A 21,156-nucleotide genomic window follows, 5' to 3' on the forward strand; every position below is an offset into this window, starting at 1 on the left:
AGATCAGATCTCTGTGTGGAGCACTGGCTGTTGTCACTCCTTGTGCAAACAACAATCTCAATTATTACAATTAATGGCAAAATGAATGTTTGGAAATGTAAACTGATATTTCCTACTGACACACTACAGCAAAAGATAGAAATAACTGACTTAAAACCATTTTTCAGCTGGTGAAAATACTAGTGTTCTAATAATTTTGGCCACCACTGTATAGAAATAAAATAGTTTAGAAAACTTATGCTCATTTTATTTCAGCTAGTTGTCAAAAAAAATAACTAAAACTAAAATAAAATTAATAAAAAATAGACATATTTAAAAAAAACAAAAACATAATTACTAAAATTGGAACAGATACAAAATTAAAATGGAAAATTCAAATTATAATAGTATCTCAGTGATACTAAAATAACACTGTTTATGACTCTCAATTCTGGTCTTATTATGTACTCAAACTGAATTGTTTATTGTAAACTTCCTATTAACCTGTATGTAATTCTCAGTAGGTCATGTTGAGAGTTTATTGTGGTACCTGTTGACAGCCAGCTGGCAGCTGATGTGAACAGCAGACGTCTGCACAGTCAGAACCTGCACAGAACCTTCTGGATCCTCACCAGTGGAGTCGGTGTTTGGGAAAATGTCTGCTCGTTGCAGGGGTGACGGCACCCTACTGCCTGATGTAATTAGACAGACGCCCCAACATATGCCCAAAACACACACTGTGTGTCAAAGGTTCACAACAGTTGTTTACAACATGTAAGAAAATGTTATTATAGAGACACGGGTGCATATGAACTAAACAGGAGGCACATACATCTGTGAGGTGTCAAAGACAGAGCACTTGATAGCGTTTGTGCATGTCACTGTGTGTTATAATCTGTTTTGCATTTTTATTATATACCACTCCTACATTTTTATCTTCTGCGGCATCATTATAATAGTGACACTGCAATTATGACATCAGTGGGAAAAAACAGCCCGTTCCTTTCTTTATCTCTGTCCTTTATTGATCTACTCTGTCTCTTCCTGACTTGATACTGAGAGATAAATCTTATCATCCATTCTAAGATTTGCTGTCCAATCTCTATCTTCCATCTACATTTCGTAGACCTGTTGGAGACCGACCCGGCTGACAAAACCTTGCGTCACAGCCAGAGCTGTCACTCACCCAGGAGTTATTTTCTATCAGTCTTCCTCTCTCAGGAGTGTCTGTCTGATTTACTGGCAGCCTTTGAAGATGGAGAAGGGGGGAAATGTCTTTGTTGGTACTTGAAAATGGCGGTATGCCAGTCACTGTGTCCCCCAGCCGGGACTGTACCTTTGGTGCCAAGATTACCTCATTACCACACTCTTTGGCACATCCAAACTGAAAATTATGAGAGAAAGAGCAAATAAGGATGAGACGGGTATATTCCGTGGCGGGCTGTATCCCCAGATTAACTCACCTCTTATAAGGCAGACCTGTTGGCCCGGTGCCATCAGGAAACTGCACTCATGAGTTGTGCATGGGCTCTTGTGCTCATTACTGCAGCTCGGATTCTTAATCAGAACAGAACATCTGCAGGCTTCCCTGTCCAGCAGCGCGCCGAAAGAGACACGCCAGCAATCAATCATGCCAGAACAGCCACCGACTGAAGGGCTTTGACGAAGTCTGGAATAAAAAACACAGAGCAGAAATACGTGGACAGAACTTGCCATCATAGAGTTTCTGTAGGTTGTGGTTTTGGGAGAACAGCATGATTGTTGGCTGTGGTCTCTCGTCAAGCACAATAAAAAATAGAGTGTATTTATATGTAGTCAACTCTACAAGAATCAAACAAAAAGACTTTTGAATGGTAGTGTATGTATTTTTTAAAAGGCAAATTTCAACATATTTATGTCACGACAACTCTTGGAGGGATTGGCATGGTATTAACATTGTACATGACAATGTTAATGTGTTTGGCATTGGCGGAATAGATCTGCTACCCTGCTGCTGCTGTGGCAGAGCAAGTACCGAGACTTGCTACTACCAATACATCCACAACATGCTGCTGTGAGCATGTAAGAAATACTGCTACTTCACATAACATATATGAAATAACCCCCATATAGCATACATGAATCACCCCGTAGCAGATCTATACAGGTGGAGCTGGGGATTTATATAGTATTTATATGTAGTCAACTCTACAAGAACCAAACAAAAAGACTTTTGAATGGTAGTGTATGTATTTTTTAAAAGGCAAATTTCAACATATTTCTGTCACGACAACTCTCGGAGGGATTGGCATGATATTAACATTGTACATGATGTTACATGTACATGATGTATGCTATATATTTATGTTCAATAATATTCTTCAAAATAAGATACTAGCAAAACATTACTGCCATGGATATTCAAAATAATAGCAACCAAAGTGGCGCAGCTGGAAAAACGCTGTGCCACCAAAGCATTCTCAAGCGCCACCAGCTGGCCATTTTCATAAGAGCATCTGGCATTGTTTTCCCCCAGCTAATTAAACTGGAGCCAAACCTGGGAAGGGAGTCCAGAAGACTATCCCATGAAAACAGAGTTACCAAGAGTTCCTGGACAGGTAACTTAGTTGTAATTCATAGGTGGGGATTATGCTAATTGTGAATGAGCGTGCACATGTGCCCTTATTTTCGAAATATTGGAATTCATTAACATACACGTTTTTAACAGTCAAATCTAATGTTTATGACACGTTTGTGAATCCCGAGGAGAGTTTTCGGGAATGTCTGTTTAATGAGCAAATTACTCAAATTACGCAAATTAATTTTTCTTATGTATTTACGCAAGTTTCTTGAATGAGGCCCATTGTGCGCTTTGTGTTGGGAATGCACATACTACACATATCAATTTAGACCAACCGTTCTTAGACCTCTGAAACTAACCGAATGTAAAAGCACCCTAAGAAGTGCATGCTTAATAGATCCTTGTTGACAATATTGTAGTGGAAATGGCCTGAAGCCTAAAAAACAGTAGCTTTTTCAAGACAATATAAAACTGCCACAGACGGAACTGCTACGCAAGCTTTAGTCATCTCTTTTGCCTCACACCATAAACTGCCTCTTATATATGCACAACACAGAGAGAGAAACCTAAGGGAGGGCACAATACATCATTAGGGTTCTGCCCCATGAGCATGTCCTGATATATCACACACACACACACATAGACACTCAGCTGTATCTCACCCCCTGCCCTTTCATTTCTATGAGTCATGATACACAATGTCACCACAGAGAGACATCACTCTTCCTGTTTATATCCCCTCTGTTTAATACTCTTGTCATAAATTCAAATAATTTAATTTGTGTAAAGGGTGAAACTATAGGAGAGTCGATGACTTTTGTAGCGTTCTCATGAAAATAGACTAAGTGACTTGGTAAGGCTATAATTACTACACGTTTCATTAAAGGGGTCATATGATGCGATTTCAATTTTTCCTTTCTCTTTGGAGTGTTACAAGCTCTTCAAGAAGATCTGTAAAGTTGCAGGCCGCGCCGTTCTCAAACCTGCCCGCCACCGCTCACTCAAGCCGGACTCTGCTCACTCTAGCCCGTCTGTGTTTCGTTGTGAAAGCGAAACTACTTTGTTTGGCCTTCCAAAAGAGGACACGACTAGAAATCAGTGGTTAAGTTGTATTTACAACACTGTTCCAGAATAGTTCAACCCAAATATTCAGATGTGTCCAGTGTAATGTACAGTATGTGGAAAATAATGTGTTTTCTTAACTTTAAACCACATAAACACATTTCGTTTCACCAAATACACCAAATAATGTTCTTTTTAGCAACATCATGTGACCCCTTTAAAGTTTAATATTTAAAGCAATATTTTGAAAAAGATTATCGAAAAAAATGTTGGAGGGGCTGTCGATTCAGTTTGCCTTTGTTGATTGGATGGAGGCAGATAAGTTGTACTATCATCTCGCATTACAAAATTCTTCTGCTTACTTTTAAATCACTCTGATGCACATACAATGATTGGAGAATTCTGTCATTTCACAATATTGCTATGATCTATTGATTAAAAATTATGCAAAAACAAGGTACAAAAAATGTCTGCATGAATGAGTCATTAAGTCCTTTAAAATCAATAACTTAGAAAAGATCAATATTTAAAAAATAGAAAAGGGAGCACTTTAACCTAGTCACGAGTGAAACTGGTCTATCATAGGTTGTCACTTTTGCGCTTGATAAGCTGTCTGAGAACATTCTGTTATTTGGGAATGAATGAGTGGTTTTTGTAATGAAGGGTTGCCGGTCAGAATGGCATTTCACACTCTAAACTGGGGTAGCGTTGAACGATTAATGTAATGTAGTGGGTAATTGCTGTAATTGTGTAACTATAATTAGTTTAATTATGCGGTTGAGTACTCCGCACCGGAAAGGTGCACGCTGTGCCAAAGAGCTGAATGGAATAGACACTTACATTTTATCACTGGTATGAGAGCTTTGCTTCTAAGTCACCATTGAAATAGTATGTAATTGTAAGTCTTAATGGGAGGGCCAGACAGACAATATTTTTCTGTTTGTATGATAGATCTGATGCAGCAAGGGCCTATTATCAGCCATTTCCATACGCCTCGGCTGCCATTGCACCTGGTTTTCTCATCCCTCCTGCCATCCCCTTCTCCCCCTTTCTTTCATTATTTTATTCTGGGCTGATCTCATGGATTGATAGCATTCAGGTCAAGAGCACTGTTAGAGTCCCAAAGGTCTTTCCATCCATACAACCAATTTCAATCAGCCAGAGATGGGCTATAAACCTTAAGGGAGTGGTAGTGTTTATCCCAGTAAATCTCAGAAATGAGGACGCCTTGAGGATCAGAGAGGTATTCATAAAGCAATTAACTGCATTACTTTCTGTTAAATTGAATAATACCATCTAGCTAAGTTCTGGTTTCTATTAACTAACTTGGTTATTTTATATAGATATATTTTGTTTGCAGTAACTGGATATACATTGATAAAGACTGAAACAGAGAAATTAGAAATGGATTGATTTTTCCATTTTAATGGTTTAATTAAATTTAAATAATCAAAAAGTGTGGCTAATATTTACAGGGATTTACTGTTTAAATTAAAAACCGAACCTGAAAACTGTGTGCTATTTCCTGATATTCCTTAAAAAATAAGTTTTTTTTAATACATTTTATTATTTTGTGAACATTCTACACAGTAGTAATATATTTATGTCACAATTTCTTACTTTTATTTTACCGGTTTCTAGTGTAAAGACCCTTGAGTTTATGTGTGTTGGGTTTTATAACAATAGTTATATCTAATAAAATGGTAAAATGTTTGTCAAGTGAACTGAGTCATGCGAATATAACACATCAAATATGGTAAATGTAATCTCAACTGTGTATGAGGATGAGTACATGATGGCAGTTTTCGTTTTTGAGTAAACTAATATTTTAATATAGTACTCTATTAAAGTAAAATAAGTATATGTTTTCCATTATTGATTAGTATAACATTGGCCAAAAATTGTAAAAATATTTAAAAAAAATTAATGTATTAATAATTTCAGTACTTTGTTAAAGTTGAGTGGTAAAGGCAGTGCACATGGTGTGATATGTTGCATGAATGGTAGCAAAATTTGAAATCCATAGTCCTTTAATTGGAAATGTATTTGAATTTAGGTTCATACAAGATCAAAACAGATTTATTCAAACTAATTACTTTTTGTTGAAAAGGCTCGATTAATTAATTTAATGGAATTTCAGCTGCATTTAATTCATTTCAGTAAATGTTTTTACAAACTAATGAAATCATAAATGGATGATCTTGAATGTAATAAAGGAGCTAATTGGGGTAACAGTCATTTTAAGACCTATCACCACATTATTACTATTTTTGCACACATCTGCTAAACAACCATGGGCCACATCTAACTCTTGGTGACTCTGTTTTGATGGGATAGTAAAGGTGCATGTTTTGTCATATTGACCTTGCCTCACCTCACTATTATGCAGGGAGGGGGAAAAATGAACAAAATACCAGGATTTGCATAACATGACAACTAAAACTGATTGAAGCAATGATGTGCATATGACTGGAATATTTTAATGTAGTGTCTCATTTTCATAAGCTGAAAGCCCAAAGGGCTTATTGAGGTAAACGCAACAGCATTCTGAGCCACATTAGAGCAACTTGCAGATGCTGCAGTTTTAAAAGCTTGGGTTTGGGCTTATATGTTTACTATGTCTATGAACAAAATGAGAAACAGAACGCTGACTTTGTCATGTCAAATTTCTACCCATACTTGGGCATGTTCTGACAAGCTCATCAACAATTCCGCTAAACATTTAATTTAAAAGACATCCTTGAAGTATCGCTGCTCTTTTATAGGGCCTCCTGTGTACATTTCTTGCTGTCCACCCCGGCAGGCGTGTAATGGTCTAATTCTCACTTGGGAGTCATTATTAGCTCAAAGGTTAGTCCCGTCAGACTGAATTAATGATAAGCCTAATTAAAGTTGATGGAGAACAAGAACAGGAAGGATTATAAAGACACATCATATTATTCAGATTAGGTTTTAGAGACCAAGTGAAATCCATATATGGCCTGTTAATTCAAAATGAAGCAGATATCAAATTTAAAGAATGTTTGTTAGTGTTACATCTAGTGTCGTCACGGTACCAACATTTCTGTGTTCGGTACCAATACCAGTGAAAATCCACGGTTCTCTGTACCAATATCGGTACCAAAGCAAAACACAAAAACAAGCTAATTAAAAAGCACATTATTTTTGTTAATAAAGTCAAACAAAAATGAAATGTACAAAACTCAATGCCATTCTTTGTACTTATTTAAAATTGTGTTTCAGGTTTTTCCACAAGTAATAAAAGTATGAAAAAAAAGTAAACAAGTTTCACCCAAAAGCAAAAAAACAACTGTAAACTGTTGTCTGTTTTTGGGTTTGCTGGTGTGTTTCAGGTTCTTTCTCAGCCTGCAGCTGTTAAAGGAAAGCATAATGTACTTAAGTAAAGCAATGGACTGAGTCTGACCAAATGCAACATTAGATCATTGACACCAGCTAAAATAGAACTTTTCAGTAAATAACAAACCTCAGATTTTATAATACATTTAGATAAGATTACATATATTTTAAGACAAGTGTATATCAAATAGATGAAAACTGTAGTATTAAAAACACTTTACAATAAGATTACATTTGTTTGATAACATGACCTATCAATAAACAATAGTTATATAGCAATATTCTTTTAGGGTTAAATAAAAAATTTACTAATACATAAAATCAAAAGTTCAATCTGTTAAAAGTCATGTTAATGAATGGTATCTTATTGTAAAGTCTATACAGGAGATACAATTTGAATGTACTTTCATTTAATCCAAACTGTGTACATATTTAATTTTAAAGGGCTTTTAAAACCTGCTAGAGAGTCGTCTTTAAAGTGTTTTATTAGTTTGATGTGTTTCCTCCTTTTGAGGTTGCCACGTCTCAGTGCTTTTATGAAGAGAATTTCGGATAGCGCATCAAGAACCGGGTTGACCGGGTACTCAATACCACCGGTACTTAAAAAGCTGGTACCGTAACGTTTTAATTTTTTTAGTACCGACTTGGTACCGAAGTACCGGGTCTTCTGACAACACTAGTTACATCAAAGAAAAGTGACAGACTGATAGTTTATTATGCATAAAATAAAATGGACCTAACTTCAAATTACGTTTTTCAGATGTACAGTATATTGAGCTGCATTGTCAAGAGTCAAGACTAAACAATAACATTCAAATTCAGCTACACTACCTGGTAAACATTATTGTTTTGTTGGTAGTTTTGTATCTCTTGGAGCAGATTTTTAGGGGTGATTTTGTTGGTTTCAGATGTTTATCTAGCTGTAAAAGTATTGTTCCTAGTGTGTTCATTTCAACATTTACTATTTCTAATAGGCTATATTTTTACATTTTAAAGTTTCTTTTTTAACATTAGTAAACTATGAAATAACTTTAATGATCAATATAATAATTAATATTAATATGTTTATTCATTTACAAAGTATGGTTCAGTACTGCTACTGCTTTTTTTTTTTAAATAGTAAAGCTCTGTTTTCGTTTTCGTTTACCATTTTAAAAACTATCGGTTGATTAATCGGTATCGGCCAGTGTGGTCCAACCTAGCTATCGGTATCGGTAAAATCCACTATCGGTCGACCTCTAATTGAAACACTGATAGGTCATTTGGGTTGATGGAAGAAATGTCCTTTTGACTTTACGTGAGCATTAGCGATTGGAATAATTTGCATGCTTTGAAATGAGACTAATTGGACATGTGCTTTGATGTACAGACCAACAGAATAAGGTTATTAAATGAACTACGGCATGAGAGCGCTGGATGAATCAACAGACATTTAGCCTGCAACTACTGTTTAAAACCAAGCCCTGTAAAACAAGCTGACAAGCTGAGTTTACTTGTTTTATTTGAGGGGGGCAAATGCTTTGACTGTTATGAGCTGCATATGAAAATATACCGTGCATTCAGTATGTCATCTTTATTGTGGAATAATTCTGTTGTTATATTGAATACTTATTGCTGTGATCATGCAAATGTGTGAACTAGGGCTGTGCAATATATCAAAATTATCGAAATATCGCAAATGTACATATCGCAATATGCATATCACTACAGCTTGCAATATTTGGGGCAATGAACAAAAGACAAAGAGAAAATCACTCACTGCTCTTGCCTAAATAACTTTTGTAGCTTCAATAAGAATCAGTGCATATGGAATTCAAAGAGTAAATACTACGCAGTGTTTTATTTTTCCTTTTTATTATTCAGTTCCTAAACTCATGTTAAAATGACATTTTTATGTAATGCTCGAGTAAAACACAAGATAGTTCTAGAAGTTCACAGAACTGACTCAGCAACAGCTGAGTAAAACTGTTTCATCTGAGCATGTGGCACTTTAAGCATTATCGTATCGGATATCGAATATCGCATTATTTAATGAGTTATCGCATATCGCATTTTTCTTCAATATCGCACAGCCCTAGTGTGAACCAATTTGAATCCTGAAAAGACTTGTTCAGTTGGTCAAAGGAAGACCTTTCGCAAAGACCTCACATTATTGGATGATTCGGTATTACTGCCATTCACATGCTTGTGCCGTCCTTGAGCAATTCATTATGTGTGATTACCAGGGTTGTGTGCCATTCGGAATTTAATTGAGAATGCTTTTTCTAAATTCTAATTCAGTTCCTGATTTTGCCTTGGTAGCAAACAGGATGCATAAGTGCAATTCATATGTTAATGTAAGGCAGTAGAATTGAAGTGAATTGAAGGTAAGAAAGTGTTAAAAGAGGATTCCTTTTTAACAGGAAAAGCTAAATTTGTAAAAACAAAATGTTGCCTTGACAAAGCCTTGTTAGAAAGTTTGAATGAAATGAATGAATTCTGTCATCATTTAGCCTACTCACTCTCATGCCATTCCAAACCTTTCAGTCTTCTGTGGAACTAGAAGATATTTTGAGAAATGTCTCTTCTTTCATGTTCCACAGAAGAAAGACAAGCATACAGGTTTGGAACAACTTGAGGCTGAGTAAATTATGTAGTTGTAATTTTTGAAGCTTTATATTGTTGAATTGCCTACATTCATTTACAGCATGTGTTCTTATAGGTGCTGCTTGTAGTACTGATTTTGTAATCTCTTTGTTTTTAGTGGAGTTCATGTACCTGGATTTGGCCTCTTTGACATCTGTACGACACTTTGTCCAGAGATATAAAGCCAAAGGTTTGCCACTACACGTCCTTGTCAATAATGGTATGTAAATTCCTCAATTTCTCTAGTTTCTTTAAAAAAATAAAAAAAAACGCATCATTAGGTCACAGCAGTTGTGCTGTAATAGTTTATATTCTGTCATATTTTCAGTGTCTAACATTAAGTTTATTTATTGAAAGCATTACTATTGTTAACAATACATTAGTACTGAAAATGCAGTATTTGTTAAAGCATTTATTATTTTAGGTCCATATTAATTTATCCATAGACATTTTAACATTTCATATTGTATATATGAATAGGTACAATGAACAAACATGAAATTGCAATGAATAATAGTATATTTTTTCTATAACCTAGATTAATAAATACTGCACAATTGCTGTTCATTGTTAGTTTGTGATACTTAATACATTCATGTTAACAAATTGAACCTTACTGTGAAGTGTTAGCTATTTATCATTTTTAAGGGCTGTACATCTTGTCTCTCAACCTGAAATCTCTTGCGTCCTCCTAAGCTCGCTCTGTTGGACATGTCTGGTCTGTGTCCTGAGGGCCTTAGGGGTTGTTTGTTTTAAAAGAGTGACTTTTATTTAGAAGCCTGCTCCAGGGAATGCCTCAAAATGACAGGAGCAGTCACACACTGTCCTCTCCCTAACAGAGAGAATTAATAATTCACGCTCCCCTTTTCCCGTTTGTTCTCTGTGGCACACACCCCTCCCCTCTGATGCCGGTTGATGGGCAAATGCATTTGTGCCACCCCATTGAGGGTCTAATGATACAGAAAGGTCAACGCTTGACCCCTCTAGTGCCCTGGCTGGACAGGACACTGCATGTGTCTGAGGGAGAGTCAGGGGACATTGATTGTCTTTTCAGAGATCCTTCAATCATGGATCGATAACATTAGGATGCATTAGGTTTAACTTTCCAGTAGGGTTGGACAATAAACCATAACATATCGGGTTTGTTGTAAAATTTATGTTGATAAAGATAAGCTCTGGACATTTTTACTCTATGGATTAATCTAACAGTCTAGTAAACACATCAGAAATAAACATAACTTTTAGCGAGGAAAAACTGCCATCCAATATTAACCAAAACTCAAAGATCTTTATGACAACCCGCCAAAAGAGTGGGGTTTAACTTGAAGAAATTATAACAGAAATATATTACCTTAGGGATAATGTACAGTCTTGCAACGCCCTGAAGGGGTTTATTCTGCAATAACAACTGGCTGGATATACATTACACTAGGGCTGCACGATAAATCGAAATGGAATCGAGATCGCGATTCGACAGAAGCTGCGATTGTCATGCGTATCTTTCAGTGAAGCACAGTTCTGTGATCAGCAGTAAATCTCCATCCAAAGGCCAGAGGATTACACTGCTTATTACACGGCTACTTGCCAGTTAAATAAATAATTAGATACAAAATATTGATTTGAAATGAAATATTTTATAAGCACTTCAAATGCAAAGCTTCCGCAAAGAAAAGCAGTTGCTAACAAACGGCTTTGAGCCTAGACAAAGTTCAGACAAAACTCACATTTAAGGCATAATGTACAGTCGTATCATTCACTAAAGAGAGAGCGCAGGGGTGTGCTTTGAGAGATTTTAAAGAACTGGCCTCAAATACCTGGATGAGTGTATGTTATTTGGCATTGTTAACGGCAACAGTTGTTATCTGCTAATAAACACTGGGACACACCAAGTGACTGGTGACAAACGTTGGGCCACCGTCGAGTGTCTGTCAGACAAGTTTTGCACACATCGGCTCTCGTCGGGCTCATGTTGATGGCATTTTGCCCGATTAAACATGCTGAATCAGCGTTGGGGCCGTCGGTGAGTGTGCGAACTCTGACTGGATGTTCAGTTTAGTGAATGAGTCGAAAATTAAAGCAAAAGTGATGAAAACAAGCAAGCAAGTCAAGATGGCACAGACTGTTTTAAGGTAACATTATCTTACCCAAGCATTCCAATACGCAAATATTTTCATAACAACATGAGCCGCTTAAAATGAAGAAAGATATCAACATAACTGATATTCAAAATGGTAAGCAAGAGCTGCTTTGTTTACATTTTGTATATCTGCGTTTATCTCGTATATCCTTGTTTCCATTTCTCCTTTTGAATGAAGAATATACTGTATACTATTGATAACAACGTCAACACCATTGTCAACACCAGTCGGCGACTGACCAAACAGAATCAAGTATTCCAGAGAGCTGTGTAATAATATTCTGTAAACATATTATTATTTTTAAGGAATATCATGCTAAGATTTTTTTTCACTCATTTTAATTTATACAGTTCTGCAGAACTGAAAAAAACTCTGTGCTTTGTTTTAAATTAGTTGTTATATTTTAATTTGATTACATTTTAAAAGATTTAATAAATTAAGTTATCAATTCATTTCATTCAACACCATTTTTGATGAAACATTTGTATTAAATAATAAAACAGAATCCAAAAAATAAAATGGAAAACATAAAATGGGTTTCAGGAGGCCCTAAATTAAAAGGTATCTTGGAGTTTAATTGTGAACAAACAATGTATGTTCACATTCATTCTTTGGGCTTACCAAACATTTAGAAAGCATTTCCTTCCCCATGGTAAATGATAAATGAATATTGTGATAAATATCAGTATGTATGATGTGGAAAGAAATATCATGATAATAATTTTGGCATATTGCCCAGACCTACTTTCCAGCACGAGATTAATTAAAGAAAAACATATTGTTTCATGTTGATTTAATATGCTGAGGACATTTTTATAATCCTGATTACTGTTTTCTCCTGCAAACTGAGCTGTAATTCTGTTAAGACCAAATAATAATGAAACATGTTTTCAAGAGCACAAGCTTATGAATGCTGGTGCTCCGTCTCGGTCAGGGTTTTAAACTAGATTACATCTATTTGATATTGGGATCCACCAACTTTAATTATCTTGTGGCGCTCCTTTTAAAGACATAGAAATGCATTTCTGTAGAGGGATATTTTTATGTGTGAATGTGACGCATGATGTTCTTCCCATCTTTTTATCGAAAGCATTACTTCTTCTCAGCGAGACCATGAATTAAGCAGAAAGAGACACATTAAGAACATTAGTTTAGGAAATGGTTATTCGCTAGTTCAGTTTCATGTAAATACATCTCCGATATCCTTCTGTGTGTGCTAAAAGCCATTTAAAAAAACGATAAAATCAATAAACCAGCATTACCTAATCCACAGTATTCAGAGAGCTGCATGCGGTACAATGTTCTCCAAGTGTGTGAAGTTCATCGCTTTTCAAACCAGAGGAAAGAGTGACTCAGAAGTGACTCATGAGTCATTTTCAAGGAGTGAATACTTGATCAAGCCTAGTAGGATTCTGCCTGGTGGCCTGCATATTCTGTCTGTTCATAATATATCAGCAATGATGTTCCTTTATGTCTGCAGCTGGCGTTATGCTTGTTCCGGAGAGGAGAACAGAGGATGGATTTGAGCTACACTTTGGGCTAAACTACCTGGGCCATTTCCTGTTAACCAACCTGTTGCTGGATGTGCTGAAGAAGTCAGGCAAACCTGGGAAATGTTCCAGAATAGTTATTATGTCTTCAGCTACCCACTATGGAGGAAGATTAACTCTGGATGACTTGCAGGGAAGGTTAGAAGCTTTTTTGAATTATAATTGAGATTCTTTTCTTGCCTAAAGCCTTTTTGTGAATGGAAAGGACAAGCTGAATCTTAAAGACAAAGATTTAATTAGGGGTGCTCCGATTGATCGGCTACCGATCATTATCGGCCGATAATCACATTGGGATGATTGATCGGCGGTCTCTAAAAAGGCCGATCTCAAAAAAACGATCTCAAGCTGATGACGCTGCCGTGAGAGGTTTGGCACGACATGCAGCGGCCTTTTAAAGTAATTTGAAAACCTTGTGTGAGACGTAACTTCACAAACAACGTGCGTGAATCACCGTACGCTCTCTCTCTTTCTCTCTCAAAATACGCAAATGGCTTCACATCGCGTCTGTCTATAAGCCAGCTGCACAGTTGACACCGGAATTGTCACTTGCACAATCGAGGCAGTGTCACATCGTCACTAAAGTTTATAAATTGCATTACTTTTTAATTCTTGCCAGTGTTTAAACTATAAATAGTTATAAATGATAAAAAGAAGGCTTTAAAAAGAACGGTATAAGTGATCGGTATCGGCAGATACTGCTTTCTGTGATCGGTGATCGGCCTCAAAAATCCTGAGCGAAGCGTCTGCAGCAGTGCAGAGATTGTTTCCACACCGAGTCTATTGCTGCGCTGCAAGCGCTGAATTAAAGTAACAGCATCGGAGCACCCCTAGATTTAATCTTCCTACTTATATTTAAAATTAAAATATATTCGATTGGGCCCAAGGCCACTGCTGAATGTATAATGTTAGACAAAAAAGACATACAATTTTGTATTTTCTGTGTTTGCAGTCAGAATTTTGAATTCAGTCCGAACAAATTGTATATTCTTTATTAAAGGGGTCATGAACTGCCTTTTTTTTTTTTTTTGCACTCTTCTCTGATATCCATTTATAATCTTATCAAGATTTTTACATTCTTGACAAAACAATTTAGAAGTAATAGGCTATTTTCTTTCCTGTTTTGACCCCTGAACGCTCTGTTTGAATAGGCGTGGCAGATTGTAGACTCGGAAGTAAATGCCCACTGCTATGATTGGCTAACGTTGTGCATGTTTGACAGCGCACATTCTTCATAGATGGACACTGCCCACACCGAGTCTATTGCTGCGCTGCAAGCGCTGAATTAAAGTAACAGCCCATTGTTTTCAGTAAATATGAACATGGATTGACATGAAAATTTAGCAATTACACCATAAATGCATATTATTAAAGTCTACTCTGTTTCACAGTCAAGACATATGGCTCCCACTGCTATGATTGACTAACAGTTGTGTATGTTTGACAGCCTACATCTTTCACAGATGGATGCTGCTGTGATTTAGGTTAAAAAAAACGCATAAATACTCTGTACATATCAAACTATCGGTAATAACAGACAAGGCAATAGTGATCATGTAATAAAAACTTGTGTGGTGTGACAATAAAGTGGGTCCTCACTCAAAAAATTTTTACTGGACCAGATGCAATTTCCTGGAGCCTTTTAATTAAACAATTGCTTTTATATCCTAAAACGGTTACCACATACCTGACAAGGTTTCCCAAAAATTGACACAGCGTTTGAAAGTCTAGTAAGTTGTTTTGAACAAAAAAAAAATTTGACGTACTGTAGCTAGCTATCTAGTCTAGCAAAGACGTCAGATAACTCCATTATAACAAAATAGTGTAAGTGTAAGTGTAACTGTCATTTAATGCTGCAACAAAGACTACATGATGACTTTAAATGCAACAGGTCAGGTGAACAAATGATGAACATTCACTTTAATGCCAGCTTGTTTAGTTTGCTTTGTCTACCTTTGTTTACCTTGCTGTGTCGCAGGAGTGCACCAGGTGCGAATAGTGAAAACATGGAATGGAGTTTAATTCATACAGTATATACTCTGAATGAGCCAAGTGGAATGGATTTGAGGAAGCATCAGCATGGAAGTCAAGGCTGTAGCTAAAACGTGGAATGGTGTTTAGTTTATTAGGGCATTCTTCAAGTGGAATGGATGTGACTGACGGTGCTCTGAAAAGTGAACAGACATATGTGCTGAATTAGAGACAGTAAAGTGGATGTGTCCAATATCACTGAACTTTAAAAGTGGGTGGGTCTTCTCTCCCACACACAAAGTTTCTGATGCCCATGAACAGTTTTGTAATCTAATATCCATATCGTTTATTTAGCTTAAGAGTTGATTGCAGTGACTATCAACATTATTGAGACTATATATATATATATCATACCGTATATATGACCTTGGGTTTCAGTAAAGTTTCAGAAATTAATTTAGTCATAATTTCATAATTGCTTAAATAATAAGGGTAACACGTCAGCTTAGGGACTCACTATGAACTAGTTGCTTATTAGTATGCATATTACTAGCATATTGGCTGTTTGCTAACAAAGCACATATCAATGCCTCATTCTGCATGACCATATTTTAGATCCCTTACTCCTGCCCCATACTTATCAACTACCTTACTAACTATTAATAAGGAGATTATTAAGAAGTCATAGTTAATAGTTAATAGTGAAAACTGGTCCCCAAACTAAAGTGTGACCATAATGGTAAAGATACTACGATAAATTCAATTAATCACCACTTAAACAAAATATTTTTGAAAATGTAAAAAAAGGTAATTTTTAACACTCACTTTAAGTAATTATTTAAACACACTAATACTTTTCTGTTATTAAGCACTGTTAAAGGGGTCATATGATGCGATTTCAATTTTTCCTTTCTCTTTGGAGTGTTACAAGCTCTTGGTGCATAAAGAAGATCTGTAAAGTTGCAAACACTAAAGTCTCAAAACCAAAGAGATATTCTTTATAAAAGTTAAGAGTTAACCACGCCTACCTAAAACGGCTCGTTCTAACACGCCCCAACATACCTACGTCCATTCTAGCAGATCTCAAAATTAATATCTATTCATATCCATTCATACACTATAATAGCGTGATGCTTGAATTCCAGTGTAGCATTTGAAATGATTGCCTTTTGTCATTTTGACAAAAAAAAAAGTATTGGATTTTAATATTAGCCATTTATCAGTTGTCGTCATGAAAATAATATTGTCTTATCGGTATTAGCCAGAATTTTAATATTGGTGCACCCCTAATATTCTTAAAGGCGAAAATGTCTCCCTCTCTCATATTAAACACAGATCTTCCTATAGTGCAGATTTGTCCATCCTGTTTGCATCTACTTTATTCCTCATTCTATTTTTCCTCAGGTCTGCTTTTATTGCTTTTCAGTCTTGAGAGTCCTCATTCGTTACTGCAGTCATGTTACTGCAGAGACTCAAGGCTCAAGGACACTGTCGCTATAACATGCAGCGTGATTCAGAGCACCATGTGTCTATTGATTGACTGAATGCAGCACAGCCTCCTGGGAGGCAGAAAGGGGTGGTTATGAGTGTTACAATAAATACTGACAAACAACAAATCTAATACAGCAAACAAGGTGCCCGTCTGCAACTGACGATGACTTCTTGCCATGCTGTATGTTAAGTGGGGGGGGGCTCATGCTGTGGGTTGGCACAGAAGATTCCTAATAAATATGCACTTCAAGGTGAGAGAGGGAGAGAGGCAGGGGTGGGCGCAAAGACATCTGCTGGTATAAATAACAGATAAATGAGTCAGCTGAAAGATTAGACATGGATTCTTGATTCTAGGGCATTCTAGGACTTCGAAACTTGCATAGAAATGCAAGATTTTTGGTTTGTTAATGTGAGGGTCACTGTCTCCTCTAGATGTCTGAGAGTTTATCTTATACTCAGACCTTCATAAAGCATATGGCATTGTCATGAGACTAATGCTGCTGAAATATCATGATTCTCAGTGACAAGTCCAATACCACAGCTAAAACTAATATGATTTTAAAAAAATTATTTGGTAACACTTTATTTTAAGGTGTCCTTGTTACACATGTTACATGTACTTACAATAACAATATATTATGCATAATTACACGCAAGTAACCCATATAGTAAGTACATGTAGTTAGTTAATATTACTCAGTACTTAAATGTTTAATTACACTGTAACACGGACACCTTAAAATAAAGTGTAACCAATTATTTTATAAGTTGAATATTAATATACAACTTTAATAAATTAAATTAAAATGGACATGTTGAAATCAAGCATTTCGTAATTGAACAATCAATCATTCAATCAAACATTTCAAGATAACAAGTAAATTATTTAAGTAAATAGTCAGTAATAAAATGAAGAACAAAGATACTAATTACAAAAGAAAAAAATAGCCTAAAATTATTTTTTATTAATATGTATATATAAATGACTGGGTATTATGTCAGGCATTATTGTTGCATTGGTATTGAATATTTAAAATGCATGTCTTGATGGGCAATCTCAGGGTGTGTAAAAGACCTCTAATCACGTCAGGTGTTATTTCAAAGATATGAAAATATCTGCAGAATCATTCATAACAATGTAATAATTTTGAAACAACTTTCCTTTTCACCTGACGTCACCAAGCCTTCTCATTTTTCAGCTCTCTTAAAACTGCCTGTTGTACAGAGATCACGTCCTCTGATCCCATTGTATTATGAAAAGCTCATTTTTAATGATCCATTCAATTTCTGGTGCATAAAATCAAGTCCTGCCCTGTAGTTTTTTTTTTTTTTTTCTCATTGAATATCCTGTTTCATTCAGAAATGCGTCATAAAATGAGTTGCAAATTCTGTTTATGATTGTTAACTAAAACTGCAATTACCGTATTGGCCCGAATATAAGACGACCCTGATTATAAGACGACCCCCCTTTTTCCAGATGTACCTTTTGGAAAAAGGCTTTTTAAAAACCAGATCTTGTTTTTTCTCAGTAAAACACATTTTGTCTTCAATTATTTTCATATTGCATATTTTTCCTATTTTAATTTTTGTTTTGAAAGTATGGTAAAAACTGGTAAAATGTACCAACAATCACATTTTAAAAATATACACTTTTTGATATACCATAAAAAAAAAAAAAAAACTGGTAGCCCATCTGAATTAGGACATTTAGGCTATCCATCTAATAGTAGCCTACCAAAATCTTATTAACAGTAGAAGTTAAATCTTACTGTAGTCTTCAAATCTGGGTACTGTCTTACTTTTTAAATCACAAAGGGAGTTTGGTCCCGTCAGGCTAACGTGACAGTCACGACTCGTGCAGCTGTAAGGTTTTCTTTTTCTTTTGTTTTCACTCGCGATCTTTACAGCACGCATTACATTACGTATTTCATGGCACACTCGTTTTATGCGTATTTGGCGCCACCTATTGTTGTGGGTGTATTATTGACATGTCAAAGTCTAGACCCTGAATATAAGACGACCGTGTTTTTTCAGATGTATTTCCAAGAAAAAAACATCGTCTTATATTCGGGACAATACGGTATTCAAATTAAATGTATATGCTAAAATATTCTAGTTGCAATGAACTTGAAATAACAGAAATAGTACATGAAAAACCTAAAAAGGTAAAGCTATATAGAAATATATAACAATAAAAGCTCATTCAAAATCGTGTGTGTGTGTGTGTGTGCGCGCGCGTTTTTGTATAATGACATGGGTATGACATAGGTATTACAAGGAGAAGGTGATTTATGAGGACATTAAATGAACAGACTTGAAGCAACAACACATCAGCAAGCACATTCTTGTCATAATGGGTTTACAAATGCAAATTACAGTAAACAACACATTAATGATCATTGCCACCAAAATAGCTGTTTAACCACACTCAGTGTCTCTTTTTTTTATTCTCTCTTGCTCAGGATGTGTTATAGTGCTCATGGTGCATACGCCCAGAGTAAACTGGCTCTGCTGCTGTTCTCCTACCACCTGCAGGACCAGTTGTGGGTCAGAGGTGACCCTGTAACAGTTAACGCAGTGGACCCAGGCATGGTGGACACAGCCCTGTATGACAATCTGTCTAGCCCGGCCCAGCTGGCCAAGAAACCTTTCACAAAACTGCTCTTCAGGGTAAGGCAAATCATACTGCCCTCTATAAAACATCATTAGTCAAGTTTACTGGAGGATAATAATTGCCTGGACATATTTGGAATGTCTTATTTCACTTAAATAACTTGCCAAACTTTGGAAAGTCAGCCAAACTAGGCCTGAGTCACTGGCGTGATGGTTTATTCAGACATCTGTCTGTGCTTGGAAGAGAATTCTTGAGGTGTAGAGCTTCAGTTTCACTCATGTTTGGGTTCATTTTTGGGCTTTTTTGCCGCTTTTATTGACAGGACAGAGAGAGGACAGGAAATGAGGTGGAATTGGACTAGACTAGACACTATAGAGTGAATGTACTGCTTTTAAGTGGTTGTAAACAAAAATGCTAATTTTCAATAACAATAGGACAATGATTATTTTCATATTATAGACGATAACAGTTAAATGAAAAATATTTAAAAACTGTACTATTTATGATAAATAAATTAAGGAATGAATTGGATGGGTGGATGAATAAATAAATAAGTAAATAGAAAATATATTAATTAATTAATTAATTTTGTGAGGCTTGCATGATAATGCAAAATATAAACTATAGGTAACTATTATTTAGAAATTAGTAGTTGAGAAAGCTTACTTTAAGGTCCAATTCTCGCTACTAACAAACTATTAACTGCGACTTTTGCCTCAATAAACAACTAATTTGCTGCTTATTAATAGTTAGTCAGGTAGTTAATAAGGTAGTTGTTAAGTTTAGGTATTGGGTAGGATTAGAGATGCAGAATATGGTCGTGCAGAATGTGTAATAATGAATAATGTGCTTTGTAAGTACTAATAAACACCCAATATGTTAATAATAGGGTTGCTAATAAGCAACTAGTTAATAGTGATAATTGGTCACTATACTGAAGTGTTACAGAAAGTTTTATCTGAAATAAAATGTTTAAGATTTTTATATTGTATATGTATTTTTATATTTGTATTAAATTTTTTTTTTTAATAACCCTTGTTGGGACCCCTACTATTTAAAATCTCTCTTAAATTTTTGTTACCTTTTTTTAGTAAAATTTTTTATTAAAAAATAACTAATATCCTCGATAACTGTCATTACTTATCAGTCCAATATAGAATTCCCAGCTTTCATATCTAAAACGCAATAAATTTAGCGAGTTCATGAATATTCTCCCTCAGATACAGGCCCGTAACCAGCTATGAGGCCACCGAGGTCCCGACCTCTGTAAACTTTTCATGTTCAAAAATAAAATGTGTTCTTTAAATGACTAATTTGCTGTTAAACTACTCATATGAATGCCTGCATCACATGTATAATTCAGTTTAGACCGTTTGCAAGAATGTTTAGTGTCCCTGTTATGAAAATGATCGCTCCAAGACGCTGGCGGAGTGAACGAGGCTTCAGAGAGTTGTGAGTGAGGGCGTGGGCGCAGCCTCCGTGTTGCCAGATCCAGCTATTATAAGCGTTTTTGGACTTGTCTTTTCCACTTAATTTAACACTTTAGAAAGTTAATAAAGTAGGAAGTTGCAGTTTAGAGTCAGCGATATCTTTATATTATTGTATTTGCAAAAGATTGGAAAACATTTAGGTTTATTTTTATTTATTTTTAGTTTTTTGTTTGTTTTAGTATCAATATCTGGCAACACTGCTTTGCCGGCACTTAAACTGAAAGCAATCAAAAAAGCCCATGGACAGGTTTTTGCTGACAGGATACGACATTCGGTAAGGGAAACGCGAAAATTATCATGATATTATCTGTCATAAACGTTA

At 35.7% G+C, this 21,156-nt stretch overlaps 1 protein-coding gene across 3 annotated transcripts in view; it reads left to right on the forward strand.

The window, feature by feature from the left end:
• The window catches only part of LOC107746640 (dehydrogenase/reductase SDR family member on chromosome X-like), a 52,842-nt gene that overhangs the window by 24,261 nt on the left and 7,425 nt on the right, over nucleotides 1-21,156 (forward strand). For all 3 annotated transcript variants that reach the window (XM_016560937.1, XM_016560935.1, XM_016560936.1), the window contains 3 exons: nucleotides 9,702-9,803; nucleotides 13,202-13,409; nucleotides 19,193-19,400. In XM_016560937.1, the coding sequence (XP_016416423.1) occupies nucleotides 9,702-9,803; nucleotides 13,202-13,409; nucleotides 19,193-19,400 (518 nt within the window). The remainder of the gene's footprint in view (nucleotides 1-9,701; nucleotides 9,804-13,201; nucleotides 13,410-19,192; nucleotides 19,401-21,156) is intronic.

The sequence above is a fragment of the Sinocyclocheilus rhinocerous genome, unplaced genomic scaffold (genome assembly GCF_001515625.1).
Source record: "Sinocyclocheilus rhinocerous isolate Xijiao unplaced genomic scaffold, SAMN03320098_v1.1 scaffold1641, whole genome shotgun sequence".
Classification (NCBI taxonomy): domain Eukaryota; kingdom Metazoa; phylum Chordata; class Actinopteri; order Cypriniformes; family Cyprinidae; genus Sinocyclocheilus; species Sinocyclocheilus rhinocerous.